Genomic DNA, 17,441 nt, shown 5'->3' with positions numbered 1-17,441 from the left:
TTTTCAGTTATTTTGATGCTGAGCACAGTTTTTACTCTATATTCTGTACCTCTTTTAATTTTTTTTTCTGTTTCACTTTTGCGATTTCATTACCTTACACCATACCATAAATTATAAACTACTGATATGCAGTTCTTATAAAATACTTGAATGGCAGTTGTGTATGAAAATAACTATGAGTTCAGCATTTTTTCGTTCGTTTCGTTTCGTTCCGTCTCTCAGTCGTGTCCGACTCTATGCGACCCCGTGGACTGTAGCCTACCAGGCTTCTCCGTCCATGGGATTCTCCAGGCAAGAATACTGGAGTGGGTTACCGTTTCCTTCTCCAGGGGATCTTCCCGACCCAGGGATCGAACCTGGGTCTCCCTCATTGGAGGCATACGCTTTAACCTCTGAGCCACCTAAAAATTACCAAAATAATGACATGTCTTTATTTTACACACTTCTTATTAGTGTTAACAAAAGTTTATTTTGGTATATTTTATAGGTGACATTTGCAGACAGAAAGGTAAACTGTCAAGGAATTCATCCTGTTTGGTATTTATTTGGGCCGGCTTAAGGAGTCTTAGACAGATCAACTGGCAAAAGAAAATGAAAAGTAGTGTGGCACAAATAAAGGTAAGTGTTTGAAACTTATGATAAAGAACATAAACTTGTAGTCATTTATCTACCCTTTAAACAAAAATGCATTTATATAATTAGGACAGTAGAACCAGACAGTAGAGTTGTGTCATACACACATTGAACTTAACACAATTTCAACTCTAGATATTTGGCCAGATGGTCAAGTGGTAAGTTGAGCGAACGTACAGGGGTGGAGGAAGGGGTGTGTGTGTGTGTGTGCGTGCGTGTGTGCATGAATGCACGTGCATGTGTGTGTAAATCAAGAAAGTCCATGTCAATGAGCATGTATGTATAAAAGAAAAATAACAAACAGTAGGAAATCCCACCCTTCTTCTTAAAGAGCATTATTTCCTGCGTGAGTACGACATGGAAGATGATTGTCTTCTTTCTCAGTTGGTCACAGTTTCTGCATGTCTGTCTGCAAGTGAACCTCCTGTTGCATATTACAGATGCATAAATGGGCTACTTATTTTTGTGCTGTAGTTTAGACATTATCCGTTCCTTCATTCACCAAATATTCACTGAATTCTTACTATGTCCCAGTGGTTGTTTTGAGCACTTTGGGTGAAATGGTGAATAAAACAGGATTCCTTTGCCTTGTAGAGTCTGCATTCTCGTAGTGGAGAAAGCAGATCTATCATAAACTTAATATGTCAGTGGATTCTATAGTATTTTCAGTGTTAAATGCTAGATTGTGCAGTGGAGAAAAGAAATAGGGTAAGGGTGATCAGTAGCAGTTGGATGATCTGTTTTTCATAGGGAGGGCCCAGTGAAAAGGGGCCTTTTTGAGCACACACTTGAAGGAAATGAGGGAGTTATCCCAGTAGATGTCTAGGAGAGGAGTGTGCTAGGCAAAGGAAGCAACAGAGGCAAAACTGAAGAGTCCAGTGTGGCTGGAGCAGGTTCTGAGAAAGGTAGAATAGTAGAGGTAGTCAGAGTGGTCACAAGAACTGTGACTCCATCTGCTTCAGACCTGTTCCTCTGCCTCTGAGTGGACTTTGCAGAAGAGCAAACCGTTCTACTTCCTTTTCGTTTCAGCTGCACAGATCTGCTTGCCAGTGTGTGTAGTCCATAGATCTACAAGCAGGCACATTACTTCCTGTATCTTGGAGTCAGTAAAGGGGAAGGTGGATTTTTATTTGATTATAAAGACAGACACTTCTCCTTTCTCCTCCTCCACCACCTCTGTATCCCTAAACCTACTTTAGTGTGAGATAGGAGCTCTTAACAGCAGGTACCAGGTACCAGGCTTGAGGTGTGGTAAATGCTTAATAAAATGAATTGATAGGCTTACAGACCGAGACAAGCTCTGTTGCCGTCTCTTCAAACCTCTTTTGAGTATGAGAAGACACTCTCCAGCCTCCCTTCTAGGTAGACATCCAGCCTGTGCTTACATATTTCCTTTGGCAGAGGTTCGCTGTCCCGGAAGCTGGTGCCATCTGTCAGTAGATACCTTCATATAGTGTTCTGAAATCTGCCTCTTTGGAACTTGTATTCATTGGTCCACTGACAGTTAAACACTTAATTGTGGGCCTAGTAGATGGCAGACTATGGTAGGAGTTGGGGACCTAAGGAGAAAGGAGACCTTGTGCAGAACTGGCTCTTGACTGAGCCATGTTAGGCAAGAGCACTCAGTTTCGTCTCTACTTTTTGCACAGAGCGAGAAGTATTCGGTCTTTCTCAGAGCCCTCTTCCTGTTTCTCTTAGACTGGGCCTCTCCACGTGTTCCTTTTGTCGTCCACATGGGTCTTCTGGGGCATCACCCTAGCCTGGCAAATGTCCCCAGAAAGCTGCTCACACTTCGTGGCTCAAGCCTCTTCAGCCAGTTCTCAGTTTCATTTGCCTTCCTCTCTCCATCTTGTTGGCCACCAGCTGGGTTGGGTCCATTCTTACCTCAGATCCTCTCTTGATATTCTGAGGCCTCGTCTGTAAGGTTCGGGAGGCTTCAGCTGAGGATCCCTTATTTTCCCATTGACTTTATGTAGCTTCCTTAGCCAGTAAGAGGCAAGCTCCCTGACTCTTCCAGCCTCTCCTTTTTTTGCTCTAAAGACTTGTTCCCTGAGCCTAAGGAATGTTCAGAGCCTCTGGACACAGGCTTCCTGCTCCTAACCTCCTCCCACTATCTACATTGTCAGAGACTACAGGTGACTGCTCAGTGTACCATATTTGTTTTGCTTAAGGAAAGATTTAGAGAATTTTTAAAGGTAATTTCAACACTATATTACCATCAACTACTGCTCTGACTTTGACTCTAACTTCTATGAAAAGAGAAAGAGGGAAATTCAGGTTCTTGTTATTTGGATCAAACTTTGAAGTTATTTTTCACTAAGTAAAATGTACTGAAACCCAGTTCAAGTTCCCCCTTACTCACTATCACCCTCGGTACTGTGTACCCCAGTGCTTGTTCCTACTTAAGATCTCCTGTTAGCACTGACTGTATGTGCCACTCATTTGCTAGCTTGATCGCATTTATGAAATCCTGAGTCACGACTTCAGTATTTTTGATTTCTCCCTCTTGCTCACAGCAGATGTTGTGGAGAGGTGTTAAAAATCATTAGCACAGAATTGAGGCCTTCTCCCTAATGTAATCAAAATAATTGTCATGTCTTGTAAAAGAAAAAGTAGAGAGTGCAGTTTTATTGTTTTCTCTCCCCGCTCCTTCCCCTTCTCCTCCCCTTTCTCTGTCTCACATATAATCTGATGTTTTTAACTATAGCAATCTTTATAATCATCTCTCCTCTAAGATCCTAATCTCCCTGAAGGTTTTCCTATCTTTTATATCCCCCAGAGTGTCTTGGCTGGAGGAAGGGGTATGTCTTATAAAAAATAAGTAAATACTGTGTTTGACGTTACCATGAATTGCATGAATCTTGTGCTCCATATTTGGTTTAGGATCTTGATGTCAAGTTTTATGGAAGCCTGTGTCATATATATTGAACAATTCTACTTAATTATGCTGCCCAGTGAAAAAATTTTAAAAGTTGTACATATTAGAAACCGGATTTTAAGATGTTTGCACTCAGTATAAAATATAGCCAGACTGACTACCTTAAATTATAAATTTTGATCACATGTTTATTCACCAGCATACATTAGTCTAATTAGTATAGATTATTAGAAAAATTCAATACTTAAGGAGATTGTATTAGCAGTTAATTTACTTGTGATAATAGACTCAAACTGCTGCTAATTAGTCATAACATAAGCGCGAGGCTGCCCTGATGACTCAGACAGTAAAGAATCCACCTGCAATGCAGGAGACCCAGGTTCAGTCCCTGGCTCAGGAAGATCCACTGCAGAAGGGAATGGCAACCAGTATTCTTGACTGGACAGAGAAGCTTGGCTACAGTCAGTGGGGTCAAAGAGTTGGGCATGACTGAACCACTGACAGCAGTACTGTAAGAGGACTTTGGAGCTTGTTTACATTTCTTTGCAGTGTAATTTTCAATTTTTGAATGTATTTTTTTCCCATTAAGGAGGCAAGCATGTCAGTATGTGGAACAAATTACTCGTTATTTGAGTTATTTTTTTCTTAGATTTCAAGATTAATATTCTTTGAAAACATACTGTATTTCCTTTCAGTTAATTAAAATCTGTTCAGTTAATTAAAATCATTTTAATTCTTAAAAAGAAGCTTGTCAGTATGAACATTTTTATAGGTGGTTTAAAAATTTACCTGTTTATAAATATTTTGGCATCTTAAATGTATTTGGATTTTTAAATTAGGATATGTTCTTAAACTGGATGATTCATATCTCTCTCTCATTGTGACGTGTATCTTCAGTCTCATATTACACTGAAGTTATTTTTTGTATGTTATTTTTCAAAGGATTGGCTTAGGAGCTATATTTTACAAGTCATATTTTTTAAATCTTTATAGCCTACCATAGTGTCATACATGCCATATCAAATACTTAAATAATGTTTGCTGAAAATAAAAATGAATTTTCATAAATATGTTAGTTTCTTCTGTTTTGTCCAGATTTGGTAACCTGGACTAATGTGGTTTTCTTAAGCCAAAGGAGATAAGAACATATGTGCCACGTTATAAAAGACTTGGGCATAACCACAGAAGTGAGTTCTTGCAAGAAAACCTCCAGCCTTTGGTCGTGGTTTTCACCAGGAAAGGCCTTTATAAAAATGGTGTTCTATAAATTTAAATCTTATTGAAAGTGAAAGTGTTAGTAGCTCACTTTGTCTGACTCTTTGCAAACTGTGGACTGTATGTAGCCTGCCAGGCTCCTCTGTCCATGGAATTCTCCAGACAAGAATACTGCAGTGGGTAGCCATTCCCTTCTTCAGGGGATTTTCCCAACCCAGGGATTGAACCTGGGTCTCCTGCATTGCAGGCAGCTTTTTTACTATCTGATTCTCATTACATAGGAATAAAATATTAACTAAGTGGCATCGAAAATTTGAGAATTATTTTCTTCTGTTATACCTTGAGGTTTTTTTGTTGTTGTTTAAAGACAGTATTTGATCTATAGTAAACAGATAACTGCAACAGGCATTTACCTGGGATGGCCTGAAAATTTTGTTTTATCTTATATACGATTTAGGTAGTATAAATTATTTTTATGTTAATTCCAGTTTTCCAAGATATATATGTCATTGTCTGTATGTTTTTTGAACAGAATTTTAAAATTTCCCTTCCCTCTCTTTTTTTTCCATTGAAAGCATTCTTCTGGTCATGACAGAAGGGAAAATTATAATTCATATCAAAGGACCTCCTCTCCAGAAGACAGGTAAACAATTTTATGTGTTCTAAATACCATTTAAATTTTTAATGACGAGTTTAAGAAGTTATTTAACTCTTAGATTTCTCATTTTAGGTTTACTAACTTTTTTTGATGGTTTTACAGGCAATATTACTTGAGTGGGGTTGAGAAAGGATCATCCTTGAATGAGTATTCTAGGAATTTCTAGTAAATAATTCTAGATTTTTATGAAATTTTTTAGGTGAAGGAGAATAATTTTAATATGTCAGATACTGCATCAGTTTAGTTCAGTTCAGTCGCTCAGTCGTGTCTGACTCTCCGTGACCCCATGAATCACAGCACGCCAGGCCTCCCTGTCCATCACCAACTCCCGGAGTTCACTCAAACTCATGTCCACAGAGTTGGTGATGCCATCCAGCCATCTCATTCTCGGTCGTCCCCTTCTCCTCCCGCCCCCAACCTTTCCCAGCATCAGTCTTTTCCAGTGAGTCAACTCGTCGCATAGAAGTTTATAAAATGGAAAGTTTAGTTGAAATCACATTATTTTGAAGTGCTTTTACTGTTGATACTAATCCTTTATATTTACATGGCTCTTCATAGTTTTCAAAATGTTTTTATATGTATCATACCATAATTGCATAAGGTTCAAAGGCCCAGAAATGTTACCATTAATGTTCATCATGCCTTCATAATATGACTTCAGTTATTTCACTTATTAAGTGGAGAAGAGTCTGATGCTAGGAGGGATTGGGGGTGGGAGGAGACGGGGATGACAGAGAGTGAGATGGCTGGATGGCATCACCGACTCAATGGTCATGAGTTTGAGTGAACTCCGGGAGTTGGTGATGGACAGGGAGGCCTGGTGTGCTGTGATTCATGGGGTCGCAAAAAGTTGGACATGACTGAGCGACTGAACTGAACTGAAGCTATAACCTTGAAAAAGAATTTATGAAAGGAGAAGCATCCTTTAAATTTTCTTTCAGTTGTCTGATCTCTTATTCCCTGTGTACTTTGTTCATATTCCATTCTCCTGTCTCAAAAAACCTTTGTTTTATACACAACAGGTTAATTACTATGTTCTGCATCTACTTTTTGTCTTCGATGGATCACCTCCTCCCTATATATATTTTTTAGAAAATCTCTCTATAGACATACACATATGTGCGTATGCAAATAAATTGTAGATATGCGTATGAAACATAGATTATGTTACTGTGTATATTTATCATGTGTGTATATATTAACTTCTCTTAAGGTTCTCTGATTTTAGTGACTTCTGAGATTCAAAAGGCAGATCTTATACTAACTATCCCTGTTTGCTGATCATTCGGTCCATTCTCACAGATATCTAATAATATGATTTTAAGAATAGGAGCTGATAAAAATAACCTTTTGGAGTGGAATAAGTGGATTTTATGGAGGCCAACCAATGACACTAGTGGTTGACAACCAGTGGAGGACAACCAATGACAGTGTTCAGTACTTTGATAAAATGAGCCAGCTATAGATAGCAGGAGGATAGCTTTGTCCCCGCCAAACTATGATATGCAAATATGTATCTTCTACTAAGGACAGTATGCCCAGGATGTCGAGCTTGGTTAAGTGAATTCCAGGAGTTGTTTTTTTGCATACCAGCAGAAAGCTTTTACAATCATGACTAAATGAACAGATGTCAACAACATAATCTGTTTGTTAAGATCCACTTGATAGGACTTTGTATAGTCATAGAGTTACATCACCATTACCAGTATATGACTTTTCTAAGTGTATCATTGTTTTCAGCTTGTAACTTTGGTTTTCTTATTTTATGTATTAGATACATAGAACAAGAAAGATCTCCTCGGGATAGAGGTTACCTTGATTCCAGCAGGTCAGACTATGAGCGTTCAAGGAGAGAACGTTCTTATGATAGTAGCATGGAGTCACGGTTAGTATTGGATATTTTAACTATAGAAGCATACTTGTTTAAATTTTCTTTATGCATAATAATAATCACAGCTAGCATTAAGTGGATGTTTTTAGGTACCAGGCTTTTGAATAAGGACTTAATGTGAATTAACTTCTTATTGCAATAAATATATGACTTTTATAATGAAGGAAATGAAGCTTAGAGAAGTTAAGTCATTTGTTCATGTTTTAAAAGTGTGTCAGTGACAAGTCCTCGTCTGTCTGACTCTAGGTCTCAAGCTTTTATTCATTATACTGTGCTATATGAGGAATTGGCTTGTATGAGTTTCTGAGACTGTTTACTGAATGAAAATCATTTATGATATTGAGTGATCTTAATTTACATAATGGCAGAGGGACATTGAGAATGAAGTTACCATTTTCTAAGTATAAATTATTCTTACTTGAGTTAGAGAACTTGACTGCCCACTTTATTAGTCATCTGGTTTCCAAAACTTGCCTACCATGTTCTGTTGTTCACATAGTTCTGTATCCTTTTTGATGTCTCTCTCATACCATCTATTCCATGACTACCTGGACTATACCACTAGAATTTTAATCAGATTTCTCCATAGTTTGGAACCAAGCACATTATTTGATATCTGCAGCCAAAATTTCCTTTTCACTGCTAACTTTCTAACATGTAACCTGTCCTTATAAATGTCAGATTACATTAACCTCCAAAAGACAGGTTTATCTGCTGTCACACTAATGACACTTATTAATAAGAGCAACTGCTACCACCATAATTGGTGAACTAGGCATTCTCATGCCTTCTCAAATGCTGTCAAAACTCTTATATACTAGATACTATATCTCATAATTTACATATAAGGAAGGTGTTTAGAACTGATTGTTACCTCAGGTTGCTGTTACCTGTCTAGTAGATAATGAAACTGAGATTTGAGCTCAATTCTGACTCCAGAGCCCATGTTTATATCCGTACGCCTGACTGTATTACTTCACTATAATTCCTTGTCTAGTCCAGTGTATGTATGCAAAGTTTGATTTGATCCACACACACTGTGAAGTAAGCACATTGTTTATTATGTAGACTATAAAGGCTAACAGTACAGAAACACTTGAAGAGAAATATTTCTGTTTAGACTCAGAAGGCTATTACTTCTGCACTCTGAAGGAGAAACACTATAATTGTATACGGACACAATTTTACCAGCCAACAAGCAGTCTTACCTGGTGTTTCTCAGAAGAATCATAACCAGTGTCAGTAAATTCCTCCTGTAGCTATTCTGTACAGAGAATAGATATAAAATGAGTTGCTTTTTTCTATAGATATAAAATGTTCAACTCAGCTACAAAGCAGTGGCTAGATTTCAGAGCACCTGCCTTTGACTAACTGGGGTTTCTATTTGGAACCACTTTCCCCGCTACCACTCTTCACATTGTGTTGGTAGGTACAGACTGTGTCTTCATGGGGCAGTCACTCAGGTCTCTTTGTGCTTCAGTTGGAAAACAGTTTCTCCACAGCTACCTGGGTAGGTGACTAGAAGCACTCTTTTCCATGTATTAAGACATATTATTTCAAATATACCCTCTAGATTTAGGTAAAATCTATTAAGTGCTTTCCTAGTAGTATAGTGATAGTTATTCATATAACTCATGGTTGCACAAAGCATGAGCAGAATAATCTGAGTTTCTAGGCAGATGTATGTAGAAAGCAGCCAGGTGGACAAACTCTCACTGGGGAAAGAGAGCAGAAAGCAGAGATTCATTCTTCCTTGCTATTTCTTGGTAGTTTGAAAACATTAAATAATCATTTTACAAAGGATAGTCACCTGCACTGGAAGGGAAGAGTTTTTGTGGCTAGAAAATGGTTTATTGTTTCACATTGTCTAAAATAATCAGAAGCTTCTGATATTTTGAGATTTATAATAAATTGCCAGTTCTATCAGGAAACAATTTCAAATTATAATTTATGATAACAGTCTCACTCCTAAATTGTTATTATTGGAGATTAACTCTGGTTTATCCTTTATACAACTTATCACATACATCACAGGCCAATTTGTCTTTGGAAAACACTATTTTCATGTTACTATCCCACTCAGAAATTATTAATGATTTCTTATCACTTGCAGGATAAAAAACTTAAGTCTGTTGCTTGTCTTTTAAGATTTCATAGTCTGACTCGAACTCATCTTTCCAACTGCTGTTATACATTATTCTTTATTGTTTCTACTTATTCTGGCCTAAATAAACTTGCTCAGTTTTTTAGTAGTATTTTATCTTCTACTAGTTGCAGAATGACATCCTCCCTTCCCCCTGCCCCCTTGCCACCTTGTCCCCACTGTAAATCCTCCCAAGCCTTGATGACCTAGTTTAAGTTACATTTTCTCTGTGAAGCACTACCAAACCCCTTTTCCCTTATCTGAATCTGTGGCCTCTTGTTATGCAGTTCATTTAAGAATGTATTTTGTATCATCTTTTCTCCGTCAAAAAAATGTATTCCAGAAGTAGAGACCGAGAGAAACGCAGAGAAAGAGACGTGGATCGGAAAAGGTCCCGGAAGTCACCATCTCCTGGGAGAAGAAGCCCAGAACCATCCGTAACCCAGAGTTCTGCTCAGGATGAACCTACTGCGAAGAAGAAGAAAGAGGAGCTGGATCCTCTTCTTACTCGCACTGGTGGAGCGTATATTCCTCCTGCAAAACTCAGAATGATGCAGGAACAGATTACAGATAAAAACAGGCATGTAAATATCACTGAGTATATAAGGCGGTGACACTCTGACTGAAAAAAGTGGTCTGTGTTCCAATTAACCTTGACTGTTGAGAATTTACATGCAGAGTCCATAATGATAGAGACCTCAAATTACGCTTCTTTCCTTCCTGCCTTCAGAAGCTCCATTGGAGCTCTGCTTAATATTTTCCCTGACGGTAGCTCTTAACGTCTTTACTTTTTGCATGAATGAGTGGAAAAGTCTGAGGAAAGGTCACTTATCTTTTTTTTTCTTTTACTGTTTACAAACCATTCCTTTTGTAGTTGGATGCTTATTAGTGGTGTCCATTTTTCATTGATAATCAAGAGTACTATTGATATTTTAGAAGTAAAATGGATCTTTCTAGTTATACCAAACCAGGAGTCGGCAAACTTTTTCTGTAAAAGTACAGACAGTAAATATTTTAGGCTTTGTGCATTATCCTGTCTGTTGTAGCTACCCGCCTTCACCGTTATAGTGCTTCCCAGGTGGCACAGTGGTAAAGAATCTACCTGCCAATGCAGGAGATGTAAGAGACATGGGTTCAGTCGCCGGGTCAGGAAGATTTCCTGGAGGAGGAAAGGGCAACCCACTCTAGTATTCTTGTCTGGGAAATGCTAAGGACAGAGGAGCCTGGCGGGCTACAGTTCATGGGATCTCAAAGAGCTGGACGTAACTTGAGGATGCATGCTTCACTATTATATTGAATATAGCCATAGATAAAACATGTACACAAATGAGAATGGCTGTGTTCCAATAAAGCTTTATTTGCAAAAACAGGCTATAGGCTAAATTTGGCTCTTGGGTGTAGTTTGTCAACCCTTGTACTCACCTGTGAAGCAGTTGACAGTTTTCTCCCTACTTTTTTTAGACTATAACATCTTATAGTTTTTTGCCACACTGAGGCAAATAGTCAAAATTCATATGTGCCCATTCTCTCTTTAAGTATCTTTCCTTCCCTTTTCAAAATAATTGAAATGATGAGAAACTATGTAGAAAAGTGCAGCTGTTTTCAAGGCCTTTTTCTCTAGTGAAATGAGGTAATAACTAGGAAAACTATGGCCTAAGATTGAAATGATCACTCAGTTGCCAGGTAGTCAAGAAAAAGATTGGGTTAGAAGGTAGGTATACTTATAAGAAAAACAGATTCCAGATGAGTCAAGAAAGTCTTCTATATCTTTCTTGTGTATTTTCATGGCAGCTTGAGAGTACTTGAGAACCTTATATAAATGAAATATAAACTTGTAAAAATTAGCTTGAGGTAGAAATGTCAGTTTTATAAAATAAGTTATAAGTATTTGAAATAAAGTATAAAAAATTTATGAGCTAGAAGGGGACATTTAAATGACATTAAAACAGTAAGTTTTTCTTTGTGTTTCATAGACTAGCACTTGGTAGTGATGCACGCAGTGTTATGTAGAGAAGGGATTTGGAAGTTACTTGTGTGGTTTTTGGGAGCTTCATGATCATGCAGGAATGCTGCTGTTATAGGAGGCAGTAGTGGAAGTATTCGTGAAAAATATTTACTGTCTCTGACCCCATTCAAAGCAATCCTAACTGTAAAAGATTGAAAGCATTGTCGTTAATCTCCGAGTCTTTGTAATGTGGGCAGAATCCATAATATATGCAATTTTAAGCAGATTCTTAGAAGATTATTTCATATACAGTTGAACTCTGCCTATAGTCTATAAAGGAGACAGAAATAGAAGTGTATTCTTTCCTCAGTAGATACTAAATCAGGTTAATTGTAGGTTTCCTAATTAAGAAGTGCAGTTGTATTTGATGATTGTCTGTTGACCAAAGTGTAATGGAAGAGTTTGTGATTATGTATCATCAGTATCTTATTGCTCAGGCTAGTTGTTAATCCATAAATCTTACTACTCTATATAGTAGCATACCAAAGGATTGGGTTGAGGGCAGGAGGAGTTCCACCGCAGATGCAGGCAGAAAGGGAATGTGCAATCTATAGAGAATTTAGAAAAAACAGTAATGAAATTAACTGCATTCTGCTTTTTATCTTCAGTGTTTACTGATGACAGTGCCAGTGATAAAATGCGGTTCCTCACCAGTGTAGACAGCTCTTACCACCACCTCCTTGATATACCTGGTATAGCACTCTAGAAGGAAATGGCAACCCACTGCAGTGTTCTTGCCTGGAGAAACCCAGGGACGGGGGAGCCTGGTGGGCTTCCATCTATGGGGTCGCACAGAGTCGGACATGACTGAAGTGACTTAGCAGGAGCAGCACTCTAAAAGGAGTGTTTTTTTTTTTTTTTTTTTTTTAATTTCATTAAGGTATTTTGGGACTTCCCTTATAGCTCAGTTGATAAAGAGTCTACCTGCAATGCAGGAGATCCAGGTTTGATCGCTGGGTTGGGAAGATCCCCTGGAAAAGAAAATGGCAACCCACTCCAGTATTCTTGCCTGGAGAATCCCATGGACAGAAGAGCCTGGCAGGCTACAGACATGGGGTCGTAAGAGCCAGACACAGTTTAGCGACTAAACCACCACCACCATAGTTAATTTATAATATTGTGTTAGTTTCAGGTATATAGCAAAGTGACCAAGTTACATATTCTTTTTTCAGATTATTTTCTTTTATGTATTATAAAATATTGAATATAGTTCCCTGTGCTACGAAGTAAATTCTTGTTGTTTACTTTATGTGTATCAGTTAATCCCATAATCCTAATTTATCCCTCCCTTGCTTTCCACTTGGTAACCATAGATTTGTTTTCTGTATCTGTGAATCTGTTTCTGTTTTGTAGATAAGTTTATTTGTATTATTTTTTTATATTTCATGTGTAAGCGATAGAATATTTGTCTTTCTCTGACTTACTTCACAGCATAATAATCTCTTGGTTCATGATGTTGCTGCAAATGGCAATATTCCGTTCTTTTTTATGGATGAGTAATATTCCATGGTGTAGACATACTACATCTTTTTTATATGTTCATCTGTTGATAGACACTTAAGTTGCTTCCATATCTTAACTATTGTGTTAATAAATAGTGCCACTGTGAACATTGGGGTACATGTATCTTTTCAAATTAGAGTTTTTATCTTTTCTGCATGTATGTCCAGAAGTAGGCTTGCTGGATCATATGGTAATTCTATTTAAGGAACCTCCATGCTGTTCTCTATAGTGGCTGCTCCAGTTTACATTCCCATCAACAGTGTAGGAGGGGTCAAAACAGGGAATCTTAACCTATAGACTTTCAAGGGGTCATTGGATAAAATTCAGGCAGTCCGTGAATGTGAATTGGAAAAAAATGCATCTTTTTAAATTGATGTAGTTTAACATTTCTATCAGGAAGTAGGCAGCAAACCATAGTATTAACAGACTATTTGTTACAAATACCTCAAAATACCATTTATGCTACTTGTGAATTAAAGATGCTATCATGCCTACTACCACTTCTTGCTATATAATGTGTTAAGAAGCACATAGAATACTATATCAAACTTGTGTTCTTTTCATGCTTTGAAAGCTCTATTTCAATATGATTGGTATCCTTTGTTATCCTATATATTTATATACATTATTCTAAGAAGTTCATCACCTTCACCAGACTGCCAGAGAAATATAAGGAAAAGTTGAGACTTTTTGCACCTGAAATCATATTCCACAGAGAAATAATTATAAAAAATTTAGAATTTGAGCTTTAAAAGACCTTAGATATTACCAAGTTCAACCTAAAGAAACCCATTTAGACTAAATAATTTACCTATGCTCTAAGCTAAAAAAAAATACAGTGCAGCCATCTAGCATTCAGTTAATAAGCCTGTGGGACTACTGCTTAAATATAGAGATGTTCTTTATTTTTATTTTTTTTATTGGAGGCTAACTACTTTACAATATTATATTGGTTGGTTTTGCCATACACTGACGTGAATATACTTAGTACAGTCTTTCAGTTCCATGATTTTGTATGACTTTCCCTTTTTCTATAATTAATACTTTTCTTTATGGTTTAAAACTTAATTTTTTTCTTCTGTCATGCTTTTATGAGAAGGAACATAATACCAAATTTCCTTTTTACAGCTTATATTTAGGTATTATATATTGTAATTTAAATAAAGAATAATTGCTTTTACTTTAAAACATTTCCTTTAAAGGCAAGTTTAGTAAATTGTTATAAGCATGTATTGAATCTAACTAATAAATGTTATAAATTGCAATATATATGGACTGGAGAAGGAAATGGAAACCCATTCCAGTACTCTTGCCTGGAAAATTCCATGAATGGAGGATCTTGGTAGGCTACAGTCCATGGGGTCGCAAAGAGTCGGACAGGACTGAGCGACTTCACTTTATAGTTCCTTTTGGAGAAGGAAATGTCAACCCACTCCAGTGTTCTTGCCTGGAGAATCCCATGGACGGAAGGGCCTTGTGGGCTACAGTCTGTGGGGTTGCAAAGAGTTGGATACCACCAAGCAACTAACATACACATACATGGACATAAGAACAAAGTTGTCCTTACATATCCTTGTATTATTTTATTATGTTATTAAAAGGAATTTATACATGAGTATCACATGCATGGAGAATAAGATATTGTTTAGGTATAATCTAGATATCCACGTGGTCATATATTTTATTGTTCTTTTGGGTCATTTTGTGAAAATTATTTTGAAAATAAAGGAACACTAAATATTTTTTGTGTTCTTATAACCTCTTGTTACTGTAATTGTTGACTGAGTTTTCATCTTTATTAAAATCAATTCTTTTTAGCTTAGCATACCAGAGGATGAGCTGGGAAGCCCTGAAGAAATCTATCAATGGCCTGATCAACAAAGTCAACATTTCTAATATCGGAATTATTATTCAAGAACTTCTTCAAGAAAATATAGTTAGAGGAAGGTAAGCATTGGCTGTTTTATTTGTAGTATTTCATAGCACTTTTTCAATGGAAAATAATATCTACATGAAGAATAATCATTTATTATGCTACTTCATTTCAAAGAAAATTTCAAGGAGTATTTAAAATGCAGTTGTTATAAATATGTAAGCCACTAACAAATAACTTATACTCAACTGTTAGAGCTTGTGTGGAGTTTTTACTGTTTGAGAAGCTTTGATGTCACATAATGATTTTGGCACAGTTATTTATTGACTGAATACTTCCAATAATTTAAACTCATGAAGAAAAATAAATATTTAATTTCTTTATATATACACAAAGTGCTCCTCATACCAGTTTAATTTCTAATGAAAGCAAAGTGGGAATGTGAAAGAAATGAGAAAGATAAATAATAAATTTAAGAAGAGCAGAAGGGAATAGCAACCATTTTCTGTGTGGTTTTTAAGTAGTTGTGATATTTTAACTCATCAGGAAATAGAAATATTCTATGTTCTATTTATTTTAAAATCTGAGGACTATTTTCCCATATGACCTAAATCATCAGCGCAAAACTTTGGGGTTATATATTTATAAAGTAAGGTGTGGCACATTGTGGGGCTTAGTAAGGTGACCGGGGGACAGCCGCAGGAAAGCACTCATTTTATTCAGAACGAAGCAGACTCAAAGAAGTTACAAGGGTAGTTTAAGATGTTACAGTTTATAAGCTGAGTTCTCTTTTTTCGTTTTCTGCTCTAGTGATTCAGATGTCATACCTAAACCTGATAACTATGAAGACATCGTTTTTCTGCTTTTTGACAATGGAATAATTATTGGTTATTACATTGCTAAAAATAACTCTTCAGTTAGCTCATTTTGTATCTCTCTTCTTATCAAATGTATACACTGAAAGAAACATGTCCATTTCAGAATGAGTTAGAAGGCAGGACCTTTTATATTCCTGTCCTTGTTTGAGCATTATTTCTGCAGTGCTTACGTACGTCTTTATCTCTCTTAGGAATATTGTTTTCACTATTATTTTCATGAACAATAGATTTAAGCCTATCTTTTAGATGGAAGCCACCCAGATTTGTCTTTAATCACAGAATTAATTTATATGAATGATGGACTCATAGTTTAAATTTTACTTTAAGTCAAAGTTCAGTACTTTTGAAGCAGGTCTTTTCTCCCTTCACTTTTGATAATGTAAAGTGTATTAATATAAGAAGTTAAGAACTTAAATTCATGAATAGATGTAATGAACAGCAACTGGAAAAGATTTATATTTAGATAGAAAAATTTTTGAAAAAAATTATATTAAATCTATTTTATATAAGTGCAGATTGAAATTTTATTTCCTCAAAGTCAGTTTTAATTTATTAGTAAGACAATTTCTTCCTCTAGATAAGGGTAGTGAAAATTTAGTTCTGATTTAGCTTTAATGATGATTTACAGAGAAGTAATATAGCTGGAATCAAGATTGCCGGGAGAAATATCAGTAACCTCAGATAGGCAGATGACACCACCCTTATGGCAGAAAGTGAAGAGGAACTCAAAAGCCTCTTGATGAAAGGGAAAGAGGAGAGTGAAAAAGTTGGCTTAAAGGTCAATATTCAGGAAACTAAGATCATGGCATCTGGTCCCATCACTTCATGGGAAATAGATGGGGAAACAGTGGAAACAGTGTCAGACTTTATTTTGGGGGGCTCCAAAATCACTGCAGATGGTCATTGCAGCCATGAAATTAAAAGACGCTTACTCCTTGGAAGGAAAGTTATGACCAACCTAGATAGCATTTTAAAAAGCAGAGATATTACTTTGCCAACCTAGGTCCATCTAGTCAAGGCTATGGTTTTTCCAGTGGTCATGTATGGATGTGAGAGTTGGACTGTGAAGAAAGCTGATCGCTGAAGAATTGATGCTTTTGAACTGTGGTGCTGGAGAAGACTCTTGAGAATCCCTTGGATTGCAAGGAGATCCAACCAGTCCATCCTAAAGGAGACCAGTCCTGGGTGGTCATTGGAAGGACTGATGTTGAAGCTGAAACTGCAATACTTTGGCCACCTCATGCGAAGAATTGACTCACTGGAAGACTCTGATGCTGGGAGGGATTGGGAGCAGGAGGAGACGGGGACAACAGAGAATGAGATGGCTGGATGGCATCACCAACTCGATGGACATGAGTTTGAGTGAATTCCGGGAGTTGGTGATGGACAGGGAGGCCTTCTATGCTATGATTCATGGGGTCGCAAAGAGTCGGACACGACTGAGCGACTGAACTGAACTGAATTAAATATAGCTGGATTTTAGGTGAATTTTTTTTCTTCTGATGAAATCAGTGAGTATTGTTGACTCCTTTTCTTTTCTCTTTTAACCAGAGGCCTGCTATCCAGATCTGTTTTGCAAGCACAGAGTGCTTCGCCAATCTTCACCCATGTTTATGCAGCATTAGTGGCAATTATCAACTCAAAATTTCCACAAATTGGAGAGTTAATCCTCAAAAGATTAATTCTTAATTTTCGAAAAGGCTATCGGAGAAATGATAAGGTATATGTAATGGACTTGTAAGACTGCTACAGATAACAGACTAA

The 17,441-nt window shown here is 36.9% G+C and overlaps 1 protein-coding gene across 3 annotated transcripts in view; it reads left to right on the top strand.

The window, feature by feature from the left end:
* CWC22 (CWC22 spliceosome associated protein) overlaps positions 1 to 17,441 on the top strand; it is a 75,648-nt gene that overhangs the window by 19,426 nt on the left and 38,781 nt on the right. For all 3 annotated transcript variants that reach the window (XM_088830655.1, XM_088830640.1, XM_088830645.1), the window contains exons 2-7: positions 488 to 618; positions 5,302 to 5,369; positions 7,159 to 7,269; positions 9,762 to 9,998; positions 14,745 to 14,873; positions 17,229 to 17,397. In XM_088830655.1, coding sequence (XP_088686781.1) covers positions 592 to 618; positions 5,302 to 5,369; positions 7,159 to 7,269; positions 9,762 to 9,998; positions 14,745 to 14,873; positions 17,229 to 17,397 — 741 coding nt within the window. In that variant the 5' untranslated portion in view covers positions 488 to 591. The remainder of the gene's footprint in view (positions 1 to 487; positions 619 to 5,301; positions 5,370 to 7,158; positions 7,270 to 9,761; positions 9,999 to 14,744; positions 14,874 to 17,228; positions 17,398 to 17,441) is intronic.

This window comes from Moschus berezovskii, chromosome 2, assembly GCF_049115385.1.
Source record: "Moschus berezovskii isolate FMDL1 chromosome 2, NW_MosBer_1.0, whole genome shotgun sequence".
NCBI lineage: Eukaryota > Metazoa > Chordata > Mammalia > Artiodactyla > Moschidae > Moschus > Moschus berezovskii.
This window is presented reverse-complemented; position numbering and strand designations above follow the sequence as displayed.